A 21,330-nucleotide genomic window follows, 5' to 3' on the forward strand; every position below is an offset into this window, starting at 1 on the left:
TGGAGAAACTCTCCTGCTCTTTTAAACAGCTGATTTCTTATTTAAAATATATTAAGTTCCTTATTTAAATTCTTTTACCTGTTTTGAAACTTTTGTAAGCATGAACAGGGAATTTTAAGCGTCTCTCCCACTATCTGAGGGTGGAAGCAAAATATGCATAAGCCCCAAGATTCAAATATGCAACCCCATAAACCTATAATCTGCACAACAGGTCACTGTGTGAACTGCTCTCAAGGTATGTGCTTCTCATTACTTTAGCCTGTCTGCCCTGTCCTTTAGACATCTGGTCAAAGCACTAATCTTTTGAGCACTGCATTAATGCCAATGACTACAGGTCCATGTAGAAGGGACGCGGGTGGCGCTGTGGGTAAAACCTCAGCGCCTAGGACTTGCTGATCACATGGTCAGCGGTTCAAATCCCCGCAGTGGGGTGCACTCCCGTCATTCGGTCCCAGCGCCTGCCAACCTAGCAGTTCGAAAGCACCCCCGGGTGCAAGTAGATAAATAGGGACCGCTTACCAGCGGGAAGGTAAACGGTGTTCCGTGTGCTGCGCTGGCTCGCCAGAGGCAGCTTGTCACACTGGCCACGTGACCCGGAAGTGTCTGCAGACAGCGCTGGCTCCCGGCCTATAGAGTGAGATGAGCGCACAACCCTAGAGTCTGTCAAGACTGGCCCGTACGGGCAGGGGTACCTTTACCTTTACAGGTCCATACAACCATTTGCCAGTGTGCACATAAGCAATTGCTCAGCATACAATACTGACTGCTGATGTGCTTCTATGCTCCACTCCTTACTAGTGGAGAGGTCCTGCTCTCGTGTAGCTGCTGTTGATGGATTAAGAAGAGAGAAGAGGAGTTTGGATTTGATATCCTGCTTTATCACTACCCGAAGGACTCTCAAAGCGGCTACCATTCTCCTTTCCCTTCCTCCCCCACAACAAACACTCTGTGAGGTGAGTGGGGCTGAGAGATTTCAGAGAAGTGTGACTGGCCCAAGGTCACCCAACAGCTGCATGTGGACGAGACCCGAACCCGGTTCCCCAGATTACGAATCTATCGCTCTTAACCACTACACCACACTGGCTCTCTTAAGACCAGCAACTGCCTCAAATTTATAGAAATCAAGTCTCACACTTTCTTCTGCATTGTAGATTACTTTTCTGTTAATTTCTGGTGCATAGATATACGTGTGCATAGACATATGCGTTCAGTTTATCCTATATAAAGCAGCACAATCGAGAAGATAACCTGAGCCAGCAAAGGTACCCGCACCTGAGGCTGTTGCTCACTTTACACAACAATTACCTGAATAGCATTATATACTAGGGCAATGGAACAAGGATTGACTTTAACATGCAAGCCGAAAAGAGTCTATTTGAACAATTTATTAGTTTGCCTCTTTTTACAAGTTTAGAAAAAGAATCCCAGGATTTTTCCTCCTGTGTGTTTTCGCCTAGCTTCCTCGTGGTCCATGATGCCAGCTGAAGTTGTCAGCACAATGTACCTATTAAAAGGGTGAGGAAAATACCCGTTATGCTTTATGCTTGAATTCTTACCCATTTGCAAAAGCAGAAAGAATAATTTAACCTCATCTTTAACAGGCAGCACATTAGAAAAATGTACTGCCACAAAAACTAAATGCAAAACTGCTTAACATATATACAGATTAGATTCTTATGGGATTATTGCCATACTGGTTTGAATCCAGCTAGATCATCGTGCATGCAAAACAACTTCCATAAGCACCAAGGAACTTCTCCTCCCTCTTTCCTAACAACAAATCTGCTCAAGAAAGTTAGGGGGAACCCCCAGAGCTGCTATGGGGGAGATGAGTGAGGGGAACCTTGCACAATTAGTTGCATACAACCCACTGATCATAACTATCAACTTTTTCCCCTTTTCTTGCGAGGAATCCTATTTGGAATAAGGGAATTTCCCTTAAAAAAGGGAAACGTTGACAGCTATGCACTGATTCTACAGAAAGCAATAGCTAATGTGCCAGAGTTAGCAGGTTAAGTGCTAGTAGTAGTTCTGGCTTTTGATCCATGTGCTTATCTTGCAATATGAATCTAGCACCAAGGAGCAATAGCTAAGGTAAAACTCACAGCAATGAAGCAGCCCTAATCACAAGCTTTGGCAATCCAGTTCTACACAGCTGATACTTACCCAAACTGACGTGAAGGTAGCAGGTTGTTCTGCCACTTTTCCAAATCCTTCAGTTGGACATCAAATCTGGGGCTGATCACACCACACTATCAAGCCAAACAAAGGGGAAAAGACTTAACCATCTTTCTAATGTATTACTTGCAAAGTCCAGAAGTCACTGAACTGAAGGATGTGGCATTAAAGTATTTTCAATAAATTTGATAGATGGAACACAGCTGTGCTACCCAATTCAACAGGAAGTGGAACCAGGGAAAAGTGCCTGGGAACAACAAGAAATGTTTGTGGGTTCAGGGGCTGTGATTTATAGCCAGTTCATACAATCCTGAACAGGATCCAGATGGCACTGTCAGTTAGGCACAGGATGAAACCATTTTGCTTGAGTTAAGAAGTGCCTGAATGGGAGACAAACTGGGAACCCTGCCTAGAACACATCTGAGTTACATGAAGGAAGGCAGCATAGAAATGAACTAGATGGCTGAGGGGCGATGGTGGCAAGAGAGGCTCTTCTCTATGGTGGCCCCCAGCTAGTGAAATGACCTCCCTTCTGAAGCCCATATTCTGCCATCACTGAATATTATCATCACCATCATCCTCATCATCAATTAAATTTATATATCGCCCTATACCTGAAGGTCTCAGGGCGGTTCACAGAACAATGCATTTTGATAATAGGCTGAGACACATTTCTTTACCTAGGTCTTTGGATGAGTGCGTATTTTCCCTCCTCCTACTCTGCTGTGTGCTACAGTTCTGTGCTACTTTTGTTATTCTGATAACTGGGTTTTATTTTACAATTTTAATTACACACTGTTTTTAATTGTTATATTTTGCAGCCCACCCAGCGACCATTTGGCGAAGGGTGGGCTATAAATACAGATAACAAAATAAATAAATTGAAGTGCTGCCTCACACCAACGTACAGGAGTTGAACAAGCACGTGTCAAATGCAAACACTGGCTTTGTCACAAGCCGCAGGGCACAACAGAAACCTTGGCATTATGCTGCTTTGACAGGGCTGACAGAAATGCCAGCATTTCTGCCAAGAGGCAGAGGTGCATCCAGTCTTCAACTACACTAGGGTTGCGTATTATATGCAAATTGCCTTCTGTGGAGTGTGACAAGCAACTAGCCTTCTTCCCAACTTTTGAAGCAGCAGAGATGGGCGAGGATTGTCCCAGCAGCTAAGAAGTGATTTTGCCTCCTCCCCATTGCCAAATTTGAGGAGAATGGAAGTGAGATGTTTGGCTGCTGTACTAGCAGCAAGGGCCAGACAGCCGCATCCTATGAGGCTTAGTTTGGTCAGAATAGAGTACAGTGGTACCTCAGGTTACAAACACTTTGGATTACAAACGCTTCGGGTTACAAACTCTGCTAACATGGCAGTAGTACCTCGGGTTGAGAACTCTGCCCCAGGATGAAAACGGAAATTGCGCACTAGCAGCGCAGCAGGCCCTGTGAGCTTCAGGTTAAGAACAGTTTCGGGTTAAGAATGGACCTCCGGAATGAATTAAGTTCGTAACCTGAGGTACCACTGTATACACTTCCAGAGTTAACACTAAATACATTACTTATGGTAAATGAGCTACCATAGCCACTAGAGGACTATGAAAATTTGTTTCCCAGGCTTTTTCTACTTGTCTACCTGTGTACTATCTGAAACCAGAGGGGCGCATTGGTTGCCAGATGTGAATATTATCATTATTTTCAGCTCTCCTGCACCACTATAGCTTTCCACTTGATTACTGAAGTAGTGTTGTGCTTGCTTAAGGACCAACTGACAAGTCACAAAAATGGTGCGCTTTTGAGTTCTGTGGGACCAAATTCTTCCTCTGACAAGATGTTAAAGAAAGCAAAAAAGGAGAAGGTGGGAAGAGGAAAATGTTGCTGGCCATTTCTGCTTTATTTTGCCTATTTTGTGATTTTCAGTTGGTCCCAATGAAGGTCTTGTGAATTTTCTAAATGAAGTCAAACAGCTACTGCCATTTTTCTTATTACTTCTAATAAGAAATTTGAAATCATTTATTTCAATAAGACAGGCTCTGGAGGCCTCAGAAGCACACACACAATTTTGTGATATTCTGTTCCAACCATGGTTTTGTAATGTCTCCTATGAGCCAGCACAGCTAACTTAAACTTTTCAATAAGAAATGATTCAGAACTTGGGTATGAATAGTTATATAGTATCATCCTGAATTTGTAATATCAGCCTTCAACTGTAACAATCAAGTCAAATATTTTGAACACAAAGAAAAAACATGTTTGGAAAACTATCACAATACTCTTTTAAGAGTATAATAATATACACAGCCCTGTAACAATACTCTTAAAACTTGCAATATCCAAAACACAACACACACATTTAAAATGTGGTATCTAAAAGTGGCATGGAGAAGAAAATATAAATACAACCCATTTCAAAGGTGCAGCTGTAAGATGCTATGCCCTAACAGATCTGAATATATCAGTTTACCAGCTATTTTCAGTTCTAGGCCTATTAACATTTGACCAAGCAGTCACAATACTAGGTAAGAAGAAGAAAATAAACTCCAATCTCAGGAAAAACTAAAAACTGAGAAAATAAAAGTCCAAGAATCATGTGAATGCATAAATGCACATCTCAATTCAATAACGTAAAAATCAAGTTAGAAACAAAATTATACAAATAGTAAAATAAGAATCTGCCTTATCAGATGTCTGGGTTCAAGGAGTTCAAAAGACCCTTCACTGACTAGCACCAGCTCTCTAGAGTTTCAGGCAAGGAGCCCTTGCCAACTGCACCCAGAGATGCCAGAAAGTGAACCAGGAACCATAGGTTGATCGGAAGAGGTTTCCCAAGACTGATTTCAAAGAGGTCAAGGAGAAAGAAGAGGATCCATTGATGACAGGCGCTTAGGTGGCACCATAAAGACTGTTCTTCAAGGGTTTTTAAGACAAGCAGTATAGATGTCTTCCGATTTGCCAGTTTTAAGGCACAATGTTGTCAACTCAAGTGAACCAGACAGTGGCTGTTGTAGGACTAGAGGACCTTAAAATGATATCCTTTAAACCTCCAGGATTCACAGCTCTTTCTTTTCAAGCCATTCCCATCAAGGACCTCTTGAAGCCATTTGCTTATAATAAAAGTTCCCATTTGGTCAGGCACACAATTATATGAACAAAACATACAGTGTTGTCTGAACTGGCCCTAGGGCTAAAGGAAATTTTGCCTAAATACATAACACACCCACAAAGGGTGAATTTTCCTGTGAAGTGAGGTGAATTTAGATGCACCCAGCAAGTGTATCTTCCAAGATGTAATTCTGGCATTAAGTCCAGTGGGGCTTAAATGGAAGTCAGGTCTTACCTTGTTGAGTCTGCCTGTGAGATTAACGACAATCTTCCCAGCTCTGTGATCGTCAATGATCTCAAATTCACCTATGTAACCTGTGAACCAAAGAACCAAAGAAAAGCACTCAGCATATTCAAATCTTTGCACCATTGAAATAGAACTAAAGCAACCCATTCCTCCCCGTTAACTGAACTGCTTGACTATGAGGGTGGGATATATGAGCCATACTATTTGACTAGAACTAGGAATGCAGGGATTCAAATCCTTGCTGTGCCATGGAGACTTGGCTTGCATTTAGCAAGTTACTATTTCACACAGCCTGTGGCATTCGAAGTGATTCAATTTGCAAAAACAAAACTGGAAGCCATTTTATAAAATCGAATACTGCATGTTAATACAAGGATGACCATAGGTTTTTCAGGCTATTGTGCACGCTATCATATATATCAGCATACTTCGCTATTTCATTTAGCACAGTGATACCTCGCGTTACATACTTAATCTGTTCCGGGGGGTCCGTTCATAACAGGAAACTGCTCAAAACATGAGGCGCACTTTCTTTAATGGCACCTCCCGCTGCTGCCGTGCCGCCGGAGCGCAACTTCCGCTCACATCCCGGAGCAAAGGTTGCAACAAGGGGCACCTACTTCTGGGTTAGGGGAGTGCATAACCCACAGCATTAGTAAGGGGGATGGTACGTAACACGAGGTACCACTGTATTGCTGCTTGTTTTGTTTTACAGGGTATGTACATCTAAGAACAGTACCTTCTTGGCTAAACAATCAACTGATGATGAGAACAAAAATGGATGGTCCCTGAACCCTTTGGAGGAAGGGCGAAGCACAGGTGTGATAAATAATTTAAAATACTACTTGCACTGTACCATCCGAATGAGCAAGTTACTTGGCTTATGGTGAGCTGACCATTTTCACTGCCCCCAACCCCAAGTACGCTGCTTCAACCACAGTCATCTTCAAACAGAACTTTTAAGTAATTAAGCCCAGTTTAAACCTATACCCACATCTAACTTTGAATATAATATATTCATTGGCAGCTTTCCCAGCCAAGGTGATATCTGAGTTTCAAAGGCCAAAAAGCTTAATCTTTCCTGGACTTTTTTACGTATATTCTGTGGACTTACCATGCTTCATCATCACGGTTAAGAACCGGACAATAACTTTCGAGCATGGTCTGATGAGTACTTGACGTTTTCCACGCTTCTCAGCATTGTTGATGCTTTTTAGAGCATCTGCCAGAACGTTCATGCGCACCATGATGCCTGCATGGATAAAATACACAAATTTAAAAGATAAGCCCAATTGCTAACATGTATCAGTTTTCTTTCTTCAAATGGTGGCTCACTGGATTGCGTCGGGATGTTGGAAGCAGCACAAAACATAGGGAGCTAATTAAAAGAGTAATCAAAACACACTTTCTAAACAAATGGCATGTATTATCTGCTGTTACGGTGTGGCCACTCCAATTGCAAATAAATCGTTTAGTTCACTAGCCAGCTAAAGCTACAAGCTTTCATTCCTAAGACAAAGCAAGGGGAGTAAGTTGATAATAGCCTCAATAACTGCCTACAGAAAGGGGTGACTGTCAGTGAATAAACTGTCTTTACAAAAAAAATTCCTTCCAGTAGCACCTTAAAGACCAACTAAGTCAGTTCTTGGTATGAGCTTTCGTGTGCATGCACACGAAAGCTCATACCAAGAACTGACTTAGTTGGTCTTTAAGGTGCTACTGGAAGGAATTTTTTTTGTTTTGACTATGGCGGACCAACACGGCTACCTATCTGTAACTGAAACTGTCTTTAGTAAGTACTGAACTGCAAGGGCACTACATTGTGTGTATTTCCAGAAAAATATAACTGCAACTGTTGACTTCTTTTCAAAGAGCTCTAACATCCCAAAATTATAAAAAAGCTTAGATTCAGCGCAGTCTTGCAAACAAGTTCACAAGGTACTAAGCTCAAATGCTTACAGTTACATCTGGTACAGTAAAAGTTTAAACACAAAAAGGATTAATTGCCTCCAATTCATAAGAACTGCCCAGGTTGGATGCTCTGAAGGCTATTCTTACTTAGGAGTTGCAATCAGGAGAGTATTTGCCCAGTGCTGTTCATACACACATGCCCCCCCAGTGCAGCACACACAAACACTTCAAAATTTAAGAGCTGCTTATGCATGAAACAAGATGGTTTTGGGAGACTGTAATAGCTTTTTGTGTGCAATTATCAGGCACTCATTGGGACTACATTAAGCTACCCTGCATCAAGACACAGAGACTAGATTGGGGATATATTCAAAGTCTGTGTTGTCTTTCTTTTTTAAGTCACATTTCCCCCCTAGAAAGACCTTTAACAGATTATGTAGTTGCCATGACTAGATGGGGGTGAAGAGGAGAGTCCCATTGTACTCAAAGGGACACATATATTATACTTTGTATTTTCAGAAAAGAAGTCTTATACTGTCTCTGGGGTTCTAATCCAAGCAAAGCCCTGAAGAATTATATTCCTTAGCTAGAAAAACACACACATTGCCAGGATTCCTTGAGTTAAAACAATATCATATTTTGACACCTTGAACAAAGTCATATATTCATGTTAAGGACAAGGAGCAACAATGTTCAGGGACACTATTGAATGCCAGTTGCTGGGGAGTCAAAGGCCCATTGCCCTCAAAACCTGCTTGTGACCATCCCAGAAGCATCTCTGGGAAACAGGACACTGGACTTCACAACTTTGGTGTGATCAAGCAAGACTTCCCATCGTTTTTACAGCTGCAGACCAACATAGCAACCCATTGAAATATTAACACAGCACGCAGCTCTGATGTATTTGCAGTAAGAATGCCACAAGAGATGGGCTTTTGTGTGTGTCCCCCACCGCTTACAAGTTTTAACATTAGCTCGTGAGTGCAATACTTTCCCGAAGCCAACGATCCCCAAAAGTAAAGAGTTCTATTGTAAGCACTTGGTAAGGCAAACTATCGGCTCCAGGAACTGGGATGCATGAGAAGCTGAGGGCCCCAAACTTTGCTGCCCCAGTGAAGCATCCAGCGACCCCGGGATGTTAAGGGGCGACCCGGAGCTGAATGCCACCCATGTCGGTCTTCTCTATAGCAGCAGCCTGCAAGCCACCCCCGCCCAAGCTGGTGCAGGCGCCCACGTCTCGCGAGGACCTAACATGCAACCACATGAGGCACATGCAAGCTCCACTACGTGCCCTGGGGCTTACACGCATGTAAAGTAAGTTGCAGCCCGAACGCGTGAACACGCAGCCGTGCCCGGCGTTCTTCGTCCAGCAAGGCACCTTCTGCCTGCCCGCTGGTCAAGGCCTCCCCGGTCAGGCACAGCCCGCCAGCCCAGCCCTTCCACCACTCAAAGCCCCAGACCAAGGCATTCCTCTCCCAACCGCTCTTCCCCCCCCCCGCTCCGTTTAGGCGGCCGCCGCGAGGCCCAGGAGAAGCGCGGTCATCTCCAAATAAGCTGCGCAGGTCGAGCGGAGCCCCAGCTTCCAGGAACCGGGTCGACAGCGGCCCAAGGAGACAGGATGGGTTCGATATACGACGGATGCCACCCAGGAACGGCCATCGCCCGCTACTCACCAGTGCAGCAATATGGCGGAAAAAGGAAGGCGGCCGAGCGAGCGCGGGGTGTTATGGGAAATCAAGGCGGCAGGATAACAAGGAAGTGGTAGGGATTTTTCTCGCGAGATTATCTTGTTCCCGGGTTAAAATGCCTCGGGGAGTTTTCCGCTCAGCCAGTGCTCGTCAACGGCTTCGCTTTGGACCGTAGAGAACAAAATGTAGAGATATCTTGTGAATCGACACACAATTTTCTGATCTTTTAGGATGCGATCTTCTGCGTACTCATTTGGGAGCAAACCTGTTGAAATCACTGGGACGTGGCTTTGAGTAGATAGCTGCAGTGCTCAGAATGTCTTTGAGCTGATATTTCCTGGATTTTTAAATTTTTTTGGGCAGCAGCTTCTCCACTCAGAAACAGAAAGAATGCGCACACCTATGCATGCCATATTTAAGGGGATTCTTAAAAATAAAATTTTGGAAGCAGAAAACATTTTAAAGCGGAACATGTCTGCATGCAAGTCAATGAAGCGCAAGGCTTCTGTGTTCAATTGACCGCTGGATTCAGGCTTGATCTCTCGCTAATTTTTACATAGGAGATTATATGAGTTAGAAAGAGAACTTCCGCCAAGATTTCTCAACGGAAGCTACCCGGAAGTTACCGACACTACATTTTCCTATCTCTATGGCCTAAAGGCAAGGCGTCTTCAAACAGCTCGGCCCTTTCGGTTTTGGTATCCAGTAGCAACCAAGAACGCTTCCGCAAAAGGGGCGGGGCCAGGCGACGGTTTTGTAAATGCTCAGCCTGTTTCTGTCACTGCGCGGCAGGACTCCGTCGCATGAACTCATTCTACTGTAGGTAGCCGTGTTGGTCTGCCATAGTCAAAACAAAAAAATCCTTCCAGTAGCATCTTAAAGACCAACTAAGTTAGTTCTAGGTATGAGCTTTCGTGTGCTTTTCTAGCTCATACCTAGAACTAACTTAGTTGGTCTTTAAGATGCTACTGGAAGGATTTTTTTGTTCATCCTACTGTATATGCACTACACGTTTTACCCCGTTTCCTCCAGGCCACACACCCGCGAGTTGCTCCAAGGCACCATATAGGGATCTTCCCTATCCTCCATTTTACTCTCACAGCCACCTTAAGTGAGATAGGGCAGAGTCCTCCAACCTTGGGTTCCTCAGGTATAGTGGTACCTCGGGTTAAGAAATTAATTCGTTCCGGAAGTCCGTTCTTAACGTGAAATTGTTCTTTACCTGAGGCACCACTTTAGCTAATGGGGACTCCCGCTGCACCACCGGCACGCGATTTCTGTTCTCATCCTGAAGTAAAGTTCTTAACCCAAGGTGCTATATCTGGGTTAGCAGAGTCTGTAACCTGAAGCGTCTGTAACCCGAGGTACCACTGTACAACGCCCACCACCTTGACTGTTGTATAAGCTGGCTGGGGATGATGGGAGTTGTAGTCCAAGGACATCTGGAGACCTAAGGTTGAAGAAAACTGGGCTAGACTAGGGTAACGGAGACCAGGTTGCCTGGCCGGTTTCATCAATGATTTGAACCTGCCTCTTACATGATTCATGTTGCCTTCTTGAGGGCAATGAAGCAGATCTGGTGCTGTGCCCTGAGTTTTGGTACCATCCAGAAGCAAGCTGAAGCAAACGCCTGAGGTGGCAGAATCCATGGGGTGGCGCCCCACCCACTGCCGCCACCCAAGAAGTGAGGGCAGGTTCCGGCAAGCGCTCTGCAATTATTCTAGTGCAGTCGCCCCAATGGAAAATGTGACATGTTCTCAGTCCTTTATTAAGAAGCATGAAGGGTTCCCCACCCAGGCAGCTCCTCTGTCTGTCTCCAGTTAGGCCTAGCATGGGGAATCTTTCTCAGCCAGAGGGCTGTATTCCTTTCTGGGCCACCTTCTGAAGGCAGAAATAAGCACAGGAACAAATGTAAAGGTTAACATTATTTATTAACAGCATTTATATGTGGCCCTTTAGGCATAAAGTCTCCTAAGAGGGGCTTGCAAAAATTGACAACCCAAGTTTACCTTTGTACAGTAGTTTCTATGCACTCAAAAACTTTTCTCCATCTTCCATCCAGAGAAGGAAGAGGCATTATGAAAGTTAAGTGACACGTTTGAGACAAGACAAAAATAATTGGGGTGTGAAGCAGGGCCAGGGGAGAGGGTGTGGCTGGGGGGGGTTCAAAGTCCAGGGAGATATCATTCGGCCCCTTGGCCTGAGATTCCACAGCTTGCTAGGCCCTATAATGTTATTTAGATGTTACCAAGGAAAATCCTCAGAAGATGCCAAACCACTTTCTTAGGAAGGGATAAAAGGAAGTCTCAAGCAGATGTGGAAATATTTTCGGCCTCACAAGGTTGAGGCATGAGGCATTTCCTAAACAGACTGTTTTACCAACACCGAGAGGATTATGCAACAGTGGAGGAAAACTTGAGGGGAACCTAAAGGCCTCAGCAGCAGCCTTTTGAGGCAGGGGTAGTCAGATGGTAGAGTAGAATCTACTAGTAGATCTCTGGTGATGATTGGCAGTTAGCTCATAAATGGTTTGTGCTTGCAAAGGAGCATCACCATCAACCAAAAGTCTTTTTCTCCTCTTAAACTAGCTAGCTCAAATCAAGAAAGCCTGGGAAGACTAAAGATTTGTCTTTTTTTAAAAAGGGGGCGTCTAGATCTGGTAAGGAAAATAAATTTAAACTGATTATGTGCTGAAGGCTGTTATGCTATTCTACATCTGCCTTCCTGAGCCACTATTTTGCATCTGGCTCAAAGTTCAAAATTGAATTCTGCCCACTTGTGTCTTAAGACATCAATAAGTTAGCTCCAATTTTGCTATGACTTTATTTTCCTGGTTAGATGAATGGAGGAAAGCAGACAGGGGCCTTACATACACATTCAATAATTGCCATTTTTTCTTTCAACTTTTATCTCTCTAGATAATACATTTACTATCAATCTACATTACGTATCAACGCAATCAAAAGTAAAGCAGCAACATTAACAAAAAAAAAAAGGCTGGTACATGGAACTTATTTCCCCTCCCTCCAAGTCTTTTCTCTACCTTCCCACCCTACACGGCTCCCTCCTAATTCATATTACAACATTGCTTTCCCTTCACGTAAAACACTGTCCTCCTACCCAAACTAGGTAAAGTTGGTTTAGTTATCCTGTCTAAAACAAACACACAAAATCGGGGGGGGGGGGTAGGACTTATGGGAAAGTGTGGTGTTTTTGAAAGAAACCGGTTCCTGTCACTTATGCTATCACTAAATCATTCCAAAATAGTTTTCTATTTCACCATCTTGTTGCTAGTGCCCATAACTGCTAGATACAGGAACTGCCATCACAGACTTCCAATGACTAAATATAATTCATTTTGCAACTATAAGTTCTCACTTTTCTCAGGATTTGTGTGCTGCTTCTAATGTCCAAAATGAAGGTATAATGTCAAATATGGTATTCATGAATGGGAAAATACTTACTACAATGATAACTAAGTTGGCATACCGAAATATTTCAACCCAAGGAGCAGTAATAGGTAATGTTACTCCTTTCACCTGCTGAAGAAAGCCTGCTTCAGGGATTTCTCTTTTCACTAGCCTTAGTAAGAGGCTTTGTTTCTTCTCCTAAGGCAGAGATCTTATGAGGTTGCTCTAATCATGAGTCCAAAAATGGTTTTTCATTCGTTTGGAAAAACAGAATGCCCTAAGATTCACATGTCATAAGAGATCTAACATAGGAATGTTTAAGTGTTGAACACCACCCTAGTGTCCTTATGCAGATAAGTTATCTGCACCATGTTACATACTAGTATGGCAGTAAAAAATGAGCCACATCCCACCCCTAGCATTCAAAAATGTTAGATGTGCGTGAAGAAAGACTGTTTTTTATTGTTTCGAGCCAATTAGTAAGAGAGTGATGATAAAAATAATATTTGTGTTAGTTCTAGTTAGAAGACTTTCTACCCCTTGCTGCCAATGCTGCCAACACAGTTATGGCCTTTCGGGCTTCACTATAGGCAATATATCACAAGAGCAACTTAAAAACTTTGTCCTTTTGAGACACATTTACAAAAAATGTGTACTGAATTACAGTGTTTAACAGAAAACTGAAAGGTTGGGAACTTAGAATGAAAAGCAGCTACCATCTATAAGGCAGTAATGTAAGCAGCAGATCTCATTTTGTCAAAAAAGATAATAATGAAACAAAAAAAGTTTCAAGATTTCTCAAGTCTATATTTTCAAACATAAGATAACACTGTTCATCAATTTACAATTAAGACAGAAATTTGCCTGTTAAACGGAAATTTAAGATGCCTATCATTTTAACAGGTTACAAACTTTTACTTAAGAAATGTGTAGTAAAAACAAAATAGCATTAAGAAAACACAAATAACTCCAGAGACTTGTTGGCAAGACAGACGCATCACGTATTTTCAACATGATTTTATATAAGACCATATTTTTAAAAAACTACAGACATGTTTCACAACACCAAAACTAGAGCTATTTAAATAATAGAAGCAATGAAGTTGACTGTCTGTGCATCCTGACTTAAGTTTTTCATTCAGTTTCAGTGCAATTAAGTTGCATTGCAGAGCTACAACTACAACTGGGATTCAGAGTTTAGGAGCTTTGTTTATTCAAATCACCTGTCACCTACAACATTGTACATTTAGCAATTTAATCTAGAGGGCATTTTGAATTAAATCTAGACAGTCCAGAGGGTCCTTAAAATGCTCAAGAGGAATGGAAAATGTTACCCAGTTCACCACCAGCAGTTGTTATTGATCAGTCTTATTACAGTATTGAAGTTGCTAGTCACACTTACTGTAAGAATAACTGTCCATGTTAGAAGACTATTAGTGTGTGACTGAGGGACCATACAGTTCCTGTTTAAACAGCACAAGAAGGGCCCTTATTTAAAATCAAAAAGCGATGACTGAAATAAGCACTTCTATACTATTAAACACACAATAATTCGTTGAATTGTTCCCAGAACACAATTATACTATAGAGTGAATTAGCAAGCAATGTTTCATTCGTTTTTCTTCTCCTTTTGCTTCAGGAGTTTGTTGACCTCCCTTTTTGCCATTCCAGCATATTTTGAAATTATTCCGTGCTTGTTCAACCCAGGAAACAACAAGAAGCAGCTCACTAGGGGAGTAAAGAAGAAGTTATCACCAACTATGGTCATTTGCAAATTCATCTCCCATACCGACTCATCTAATTTATGTTGCTATCGCTTCATTATAGGCATCCCAACTACAAATATCTCCCCCATTCTCTACTGTGGAAAAACATAGCAATATATTATTCTGCACCACTTACCAATAAGGTAGGTGAGGAAGAGGTTATGAACTTGCTGTCCTATCCAAGCAATCACAGCTAAGGAACAGAGCATTGTCATGAAGTACTAGAAGAGAAATAAGAATGGTACTAGTCCTTAAAAGTAAGTTATGAAGGCATGATAGTTACCTCTCTAAGTACTTTCCCTGCTGCTATTAAAAGCAGCATTATTGATTTAGCATGGATTCTGAATGAGTGAACAAACAAACACACTTAGCAGTATATCTCATTCACTTCAGTGGAAATTTATTTCATGCAAGTAGGTTTTAGGAGCTTAGCTTAGATTGTTATTGGCTTGCTGGATGCATTAGGACGATGTTATAAATTGCAGACAGGAATATATTTGCATACCACTACAATAACTGTCCTAGAGACTATGAAGCAAAAAACAACCAAAAAGTGCCTGAAACAAAAGTGGGGGAGGGGAGAGAGTCAAATACTCAAATCAAGATACCATAAAAAGCTCTGATCAGATGGTGTGTGCACTTACTAAAGCATTTTAGGTAAGAAAAAGGGATTTTCATTTACAAAACAAATATACATGCTAGTCACCAAAAGCATATGTAAGGCAGAATGGATTTATAAAGCAACATCCAATTTGCAATAAGGATGAAACATTTTCAGAGAAGCACATATATTACCATTTTAGGCTTTTCCTCCTTAAATGTGAAAAGACGTTTCCACCAACCAACAATTCCGCGCCGTGTTTTTACCAGGTTGCTACAAATTTCATGGAACCGCTGCTGTTGTTCAGTAGTCCTTTAAAGAAATTATTTTGAACAAAACTCTTGATATTATGGCCTCGCCTCCACTTCAGAAACTGCACATGAGCAACCATTATCATCTCGACCTCCCGCCACCCAGTTCAAAATTTGATGCCACTTTAATGTCCCGTTCATATATGTACAATATATACTTCTTTGATTCTCTACTATAACTATTCACTGTTAGGGTGATCAACAAATCCAAGAATGAGAAGATCATATATATTTTAATGGACTAAAACTTGCATTAATTTGCAGTTGACACGTGTTCTGAATGACCAGATATTATGAAGAATTTACCATTAACTGCAAATCTGTGTCCTATTCAGCAAATCACCATTTCCAGCAAAGAGGTTCTTCAGCTGCCTCAAAACTTTCAGTTAGATGGCAACATCTTTATATAGATTTACACCCCAAGAATCCATGACAGCCAGTTGTTTAAAGGCTACAGCTCTGTTTTTAGTCTACTATCAATGTGCATGGTGCTGTAGAGAGTAACATAAGGGGGACGGGAACAGGAGGAAAAGATAGGTTCCTGCCTCAATGACCTTGCAGTCTAAACATAATTATACAAGCAAAGGTATCAAACAGAAAAAAGAGACAACCAAGCCTTTAATATACACAGATATTGTTGCTCTAGGTCAGGCATAGGCAAACTCAGCCCTCCAGATGTTTTGGGACTACAACTCTCATCATCCCTAGCTAAAAGGACCAGTGGTCAGGGATGATGGGAATTGTAGTCCCAAAACATCTGGAGGGCCGAGTTTGCCTATGTCTGCTCTAGGTAGTAGAACACTAAGTATGTCAGAACACTAGGTAGAAGGATTTTTGTTCAGGACTGATGCACATAGTTAACACTGAATATATGTTGGTTCAATTCTATTCTTGCTAAATGTTATACTTAAGGGACTGTCAAACAACATACCATTTACTGGAGCCAAAAATTCTAGGAGCAAGAGCAGGTACAAGGTAGTCAGCCAAACAAAGCAGCATAACAAAGCAAGAAACACCTGAAAGAACAGATGGGTCCAAGTAGTAGATCATCCTGTTGGGGCAAGAAAAATGTTGTTATCTAGTGGCAAAACATTTAACAATGTGATTAAAGGAGGTGTGGAGAAGAAGTAGCCTCCAAATTTTATTTTGAAGTACCCAACTCCCATCAGCCCCAGCCAACATAGCCAGTGGTTGAGAAATAATGCCTCAATTTAGTTTCTGCAATGGCATAGTCACCAGTGGGACAGTAGGTTGGAAGGACAGAGAAAATGAAGTTTGGAAGGAATAAAAAGTTGTTGCTCTTCCCTATCTTTTCCAATTAATAGGCCCTTCTATGAAATAAAATGACTAGGAATGCCCCCAAGTTTGAACATATATTTGGTTTTTTTATAGCAGCATTGTTTTTCCAGCTGCATAAAACTTCCCATGTACTTTTTACAGCAGAGCAGTACTGAGAACTTCAGAAAAGTAACTACTAGCTTAACTGTCTTTAGCATTATTATTTTTTGTAACATTCTCTCCAATAACTTACAGAAAGATGAAGGAAACTACAGCAATCATAGCAGGTGGAAACCATGGTTTTTCCCAACGAAGGATTTTGTCTGTCACCAGAATCACTTCACCCCATCCTTGCAACTGCTCTTCCAAGCTAGCTGTCTCTGCAGCCTGTGAATAAAAGCATTTTAACATATGTAATTGCCCCAGGCAGAAAAATGCTTACACAATGCATATGCTTCATTGGACATGTAGGCTATCTTATGTTAGACAATATAACAGCTTTATCTTTGCTTTACAGAATATAACTCAAGTTTTTTATGTCTGCATCCTCTTAACTGGTTCTTTTAATTTGAAGCCACATGTCTATCATGCAACAAAATATCTGGTTACTCCCAACTAGGAGAACAGTGCCATATTCATAGGATATATTTCTACATACTGAAACTTCAATCCAGAGTTCCCATGAGCAGAACAGGATGCTCCGGCTAGAGCAAAAGGGTTGTGGATGCAATTTACACCAATTCTTCCTTCCTCCTTTAGCCAATGAAAAGCTGCTCTAGAGGTTTGGGGATTCATTAAGGTCAGAGGGGAAAGGGGAAATTGGCAGAAATTGTCTTTCCCACATTCCTCAAGCGGGAACCTCTTCTAGAACCACAATGACAACTCTAGATCCGGTAGTTAAGATTTTTCATAACAAAGAGCTATTCTACCTGCCATTTATTATTATGGCACCATCTTGTGAAAACTGTGCTCCAGGACCTTATTTTGAGACCTGTTCTGATTCCAGCTTGGATATTAGGATAAAATTTATCTGGCTTATGGAGAACCCAAATCTTATGATCATGAACTTGGGCAGCATGAGAAAGTAACTCAATATGAACAAAATATTTGAAATTAAACTGTTTTTACATTATTTATTATCCTAACAGTGTTAAATGCTATGCAAGGTTCTGTGTGCAAAACTGGATTTACCAATATTTTAATTCACTCTGAATAACTGTTACTTTCGACATCCTACACAGCTGTGTTTTGTACTGATTGCTGTCTCAGCCCAGGACCATAAACTGAAGACTTGTGAATAGTACGTAGGTGAAACTTTCATAATGAACTATGAAAGGGGGAGGGGGAGAGACCTGCCACTGAGGTCTACACACTGTATAAAACTCCTGCTAGTCTAGCATGTTTAATGCTTCCTTATTTTGAATTCTAATTTCTGTTCTTCAGTTTCTGTCCATTTCCTAACACGGCCTTCTAGATCAGCAAAATATAGGGAGTTCTAGCCAATAAACTTTGTTTCTAAACATTTCTCTCTTCCCCTGAAGCTTAGACCTGTCAATATTCCATCACACACACACACACACACACACACACACACACACACACACACACATACAGCTTAACTCATGTCTTTGAAATGATTCAGTCACAAGACAAACTAAACTGTTGTTCTGCCTGGGTTAAAATCTCTCCTTGCCTATCAAGTTCACTCAGTTATATTGGCCCACTTATGTGCACACAGCCTCAGTGGCTGCATAGGGCCGTTATAAAACAGGGGGAAGCTCATGTGCACTGTCTTCAACTCAAAAAGCAGGGTATACCAAGCATATGACATAGTGAGAAATGTAACAGATAACACTGTGGATACAAGTGATCTGCATTTCAAACTCAAAGAAAAGGCACACACAGTATCTGCACTCCTCTGTTCATCAACCATAATGCTCAATGCTGTGCATCTGACTTTCAACCACCTATCCCTGAAGCGCTGCAGCTCCTTTGACAGCCTAAACAAAGCACCCTGCTTATTTCTGCTCCTATTAGCATAAGCAGGCTGGCCAGGTGTGTCTCTAATACTACAAAGGAAGATGACATAGCAGAGTCCTACTGGAGAAACCGGAAAATGAAACCTGATCTTTTTCAAGATGGCTTGCCTAGAATATTTTTTTATGTATTATTTGGTGGGAAGAAAAGCCTCCATCTCTAACCATTTGTAAGAAGGCTATTTTGCCTTTCAGCTCTGCAATTCTGATCCCATGTTCCTACAAAACACTACTGCTGCCTCGGCCAGCTTCTAAAACCTTGTACATCAGCAAAATATAATGGGTTCTCTCCTGATTTTGGATCCTTCCACAGCTTTCAAAAGGCAAAATTTGAGGTGACATATTTACCTTGGAATAAACCCAATTTACTCAGGCCTTCATTCTGAGTAAACATGACTAGACCGTGGGGTGTTATTTAAGTTCCAGAAGGACAGTTTCATACAGCCAACACACAAACAACCTTGGGGCACCTTTAAGGCTTATGGTGGCAGAAGCTTCACAGGCTAAAACCCCATTAATCAAACGCACAAAATGTTATTATCCATCCGTATGTGTGTGTATATATATAAACACACACACACATATCTATTTACACACAGGTGAGTGTTAATACAAATATGCACATACTGATAGGTAATAACGTGTGTGTGAAAGAAGACATTCATACACACACCATCAAACAACCACTTCGTGCATCCGACGAAGCAGCCTTCAATCCACAAAAGCTTCTGCCATCAAAAATCTGCGGGTCTTAGAATCGCAGAATTGTGGCGTCGGAAGGGGCCCGAGGGTCATCCTGCATTGCAGTAAGCTAAGTCTTGAAAAGCGCCATAAGATTCTTTGGTGTGCCTGTTACACTTTCGAAGTTTCCTCACTTCGCCCCTTGCAGCCCCCTCTACTCTATGAAGCAGTTCGCAGCCTCCACCCCTCAAAGAAAGAGTTGCACAAATGGCGCAAACCTCCCACCCACCCCCACTTTAAAATAACGCAGAATAGGAATGGCGGGGCTGGGAGTGGGGGTGAAGAGGCCGCTATGGCAGCCTTGCAAGACGTGCATGGAGACAGAAGAGCCAGCCCCTCCCTCTTCCTGCGTAAAAACAAGCGCCCCTCCGCAGATGCTCCTCGCAGGATACAGCCCAAGGAAGCCAACGGCTTCCTTCCTTCCCACTTCTTGAGGGAAGTGAGGGCCTCAACTCGCCCCCCGCCCACCCAATGTGCTTCGCCTCAGCGCTCACCCACCAGCTGGTTGGTGCTCCTATTGTCGCCCTCCGCCATTTTGTGTGGCCCAGACAGCTGCTTTCTGCAGACTCCTTCTCTCCCACCCCTCGCAAACCGTCACGGCTTAAGCCCCGCCTCCTCCGCCTAGCCTTCCAGGCCACGCCCCCTTCCGAAGCAACACCTCCTTTCTGCTTCCCCGTCGGCCTCGCGAGCAAGAACCCTTCGCCGCCTCGCCCACCTTCCCCTATTATGAGCTCGGCGGCCCCGCCCATCCCACCTCCCCGACGCTTTCCATTGGATAAGGACCATCTCACTCCCCTAACCAGCGCCCTCTCATCTGCCCCTCTGCCCGTTCGCCTTTGAATTTGGACCAATCAGCTCCCTCCTCTTGCTCGTCATGACTTCGGGCGCGTGAGGGGGAGAAACGTCGCGTTGTTCCCTTGACGTCCCGCAGCAGAAACCGTTTAACGGGTTTTTGGAGGGGGATTCCGGAGTGGGGTGGGGGTGGGGAAGGACTGCTTAGCGCCTTTCCAAGTAGAAGCTAACTGGCCCCTTATGGGGGGATTGTGGGAGTTCCCACAGGTTTTCCCAGCTGGATAAATGGGTCTTTGCCATGATTGTCTATTTTATGCATTACTTATTACATTTCTTATATTTCCTCAAAGGAGCTCAAGGTGGCCTATGTGGGTTCTCCCACATAGAGCAGTACATGCGAAAAGGATCTAGGAGTCTTGGTTGACCACAAACTTGACATGAGCCAACAGTGTGACGCGGCAGCTAAAAAAGCCAATGCAATTCTGGGCTGCATCAATAGGAGTATAATAATAATAATAATAATTTTTTATTTATACCCCGCCCTCCCCAGCCAAGGCCGGGCTCAGAGCGGCTTACAAACAATAATAAAAACAAGAAGAATGATTACAACTTAAAAACAAAAATAAAATGCAGCATTAAAATAATGGAACATTAAAATATTAAAATGTAGCCTCATCGCAGGAGGAGAGAGAGAGAGAGAGGGAATCAAATTGGCTCCAAGCCAAAGGCCAGGCGGAACAACTCTGTCTTACAGGCCCTGCGGAAAGAAATCAGATCCTGCAGGGCCCTGGTCTCATGAGGCAGAGCGTTCCACCAGGCCGGAGCCAGAGTTGAAAAGGCCCTGCCTCTGGTCGAAGCCAATCTAACTTCCTTAGGGCCCGGGACCACTAGGGTGTTGTTATTTATGGACCTTGAGGCTCTCCGTGGGGCATACCAGGAGAGGCGGTCCCGGAGGTACGAGGGTCCTAGGCCGTGAAGGGCTTTAAAGGTCAAAAGCAGCACCTTAAATCTGACCCTGTACTCCACCAGGAGCCAGTGCAGCTTGAAAAGCACTGGGTGAATATGCTCCCATGGCAGAGACCCCGTGAGGAGCCTCGCTGCAGCATTCTGTACCCGCTGGAGTTTCTGGGACAGCTTCAAGGGCAGCCCCGCATAGAGCGAATTACAGTAGTCAAGCCTGGAGATGACCGTCGCATGGATCACTGTGGCCAAGTCGGGGCGGGAAAGGTAAGGGACCAACTGCTTGATGCGGCGAAGGTGGAAAAATGTCGCCTT

General features: G+C 42.9%; 2 protein-coding genes and 1 long non-coding RNA gene across 5 annotated transcripts; 1 reads left to right on the forward strand and 2 right to left on the reverse strand.

The window, feature by feature from the left end:
- Positions 1 to 1,370: 1,370 nt before the first annotated feature.
- RPS15A (ribosomal protein S15a) lies at positions 1,371 to 9,239 on the reverse strand. 2 transcript variants are annotated; one of them, XM_083711910.1, is made up of 5 exons: positions 9,106 to 9,239; positions 6,636 to 6,773; positions 5,510 to 5,589; positions 2,167 to 2,252; positions 1,371 to 1,504 (listed from the first exon to the last, which is right to left on the reverse strand). In XM_083711910.1, exons 2-5 carry the CDS (start codon positions 6,766 to 6,768, stop codon positions 1,411 to 1,413), a joined length of 393 nt encoding a protein of 130 aa, XP_083568036.1. In that variant the 5' UTR covers positions 6,769 to 6,773; positions 9,106 to 9,239; the 3' UTR covers positions 1,371 to 1,410. The 2 variants fall into 2 exon arrangements, with proteins under 2 accessions (XP_083568036.1, XP_083568037.1); XM_083711911.1 differs by having other exon boundaries at positions 6,636 to 6,951; positions 7,529 to 9,114.
- Positions 9,240 to 13,316: 4,077 nt separating this feature from the next.
- Positions 13,317 to 20,027, reverse strand: ARL6IP1 (ARL6 interacting reticulophagy regulator 1). 2 transcript variants are annotated; one of them, XM_083711823.1, is made up of 6 exons: positions 19,758 to 20,027; positions 16,740 to 16,873; positions 16,140 to 16,259; positions 15,092 to 15,209; positions 14,433 to 14,517; positions 13,317 to 14,258 (listed from the first exon to the last, which is right to left on the reverse strand). In XM_083711823.1, exons 1-6 carry the CDS (start codon positions 20,010 to 20,012, stop codon positions 14,140 to 14,142), a joined length of 831 nt encoding a protein of 276 aa, XP_083567949.1. In that variant the 5' UTR covers positions 20,013 to 20,027; the 3' UTR covers positions 13,317 to 14,139. The 2 variants fall into 2 exon arrangements, with proteins under 2 accessions (XP_083567949.1, XP_083567950.1); XM_083711824.1 differs by having other exon boundaries at positions 19,762 to 19,964.
- LOC310831403 lies at positions 15,216 to 16,176 on the forward strand. Its single transcript, XR_014557856.1, has 2 exons — positions 15,216 to 15,885; positions 15,979 to 16,176. It is a non-coding gene; the product is annotated as an uncharacterized lncRNA (long non-coding RNA).
- Positions 20,028 to 21,330: the final 1,303 nt, after the last annotated feature.

This window comes from Podarcis gaigeae, assembly GCF_964106915.1.
Source record: "Podarcis gaigeae genome assembly, chromosome: 14".
Taxonomy (NCBI): Eukaryota; Metazoa; Chordata; class Lepidosauria; order Squamata; family Lacertidae; genus Podarcis; species Podarcis gaigeae.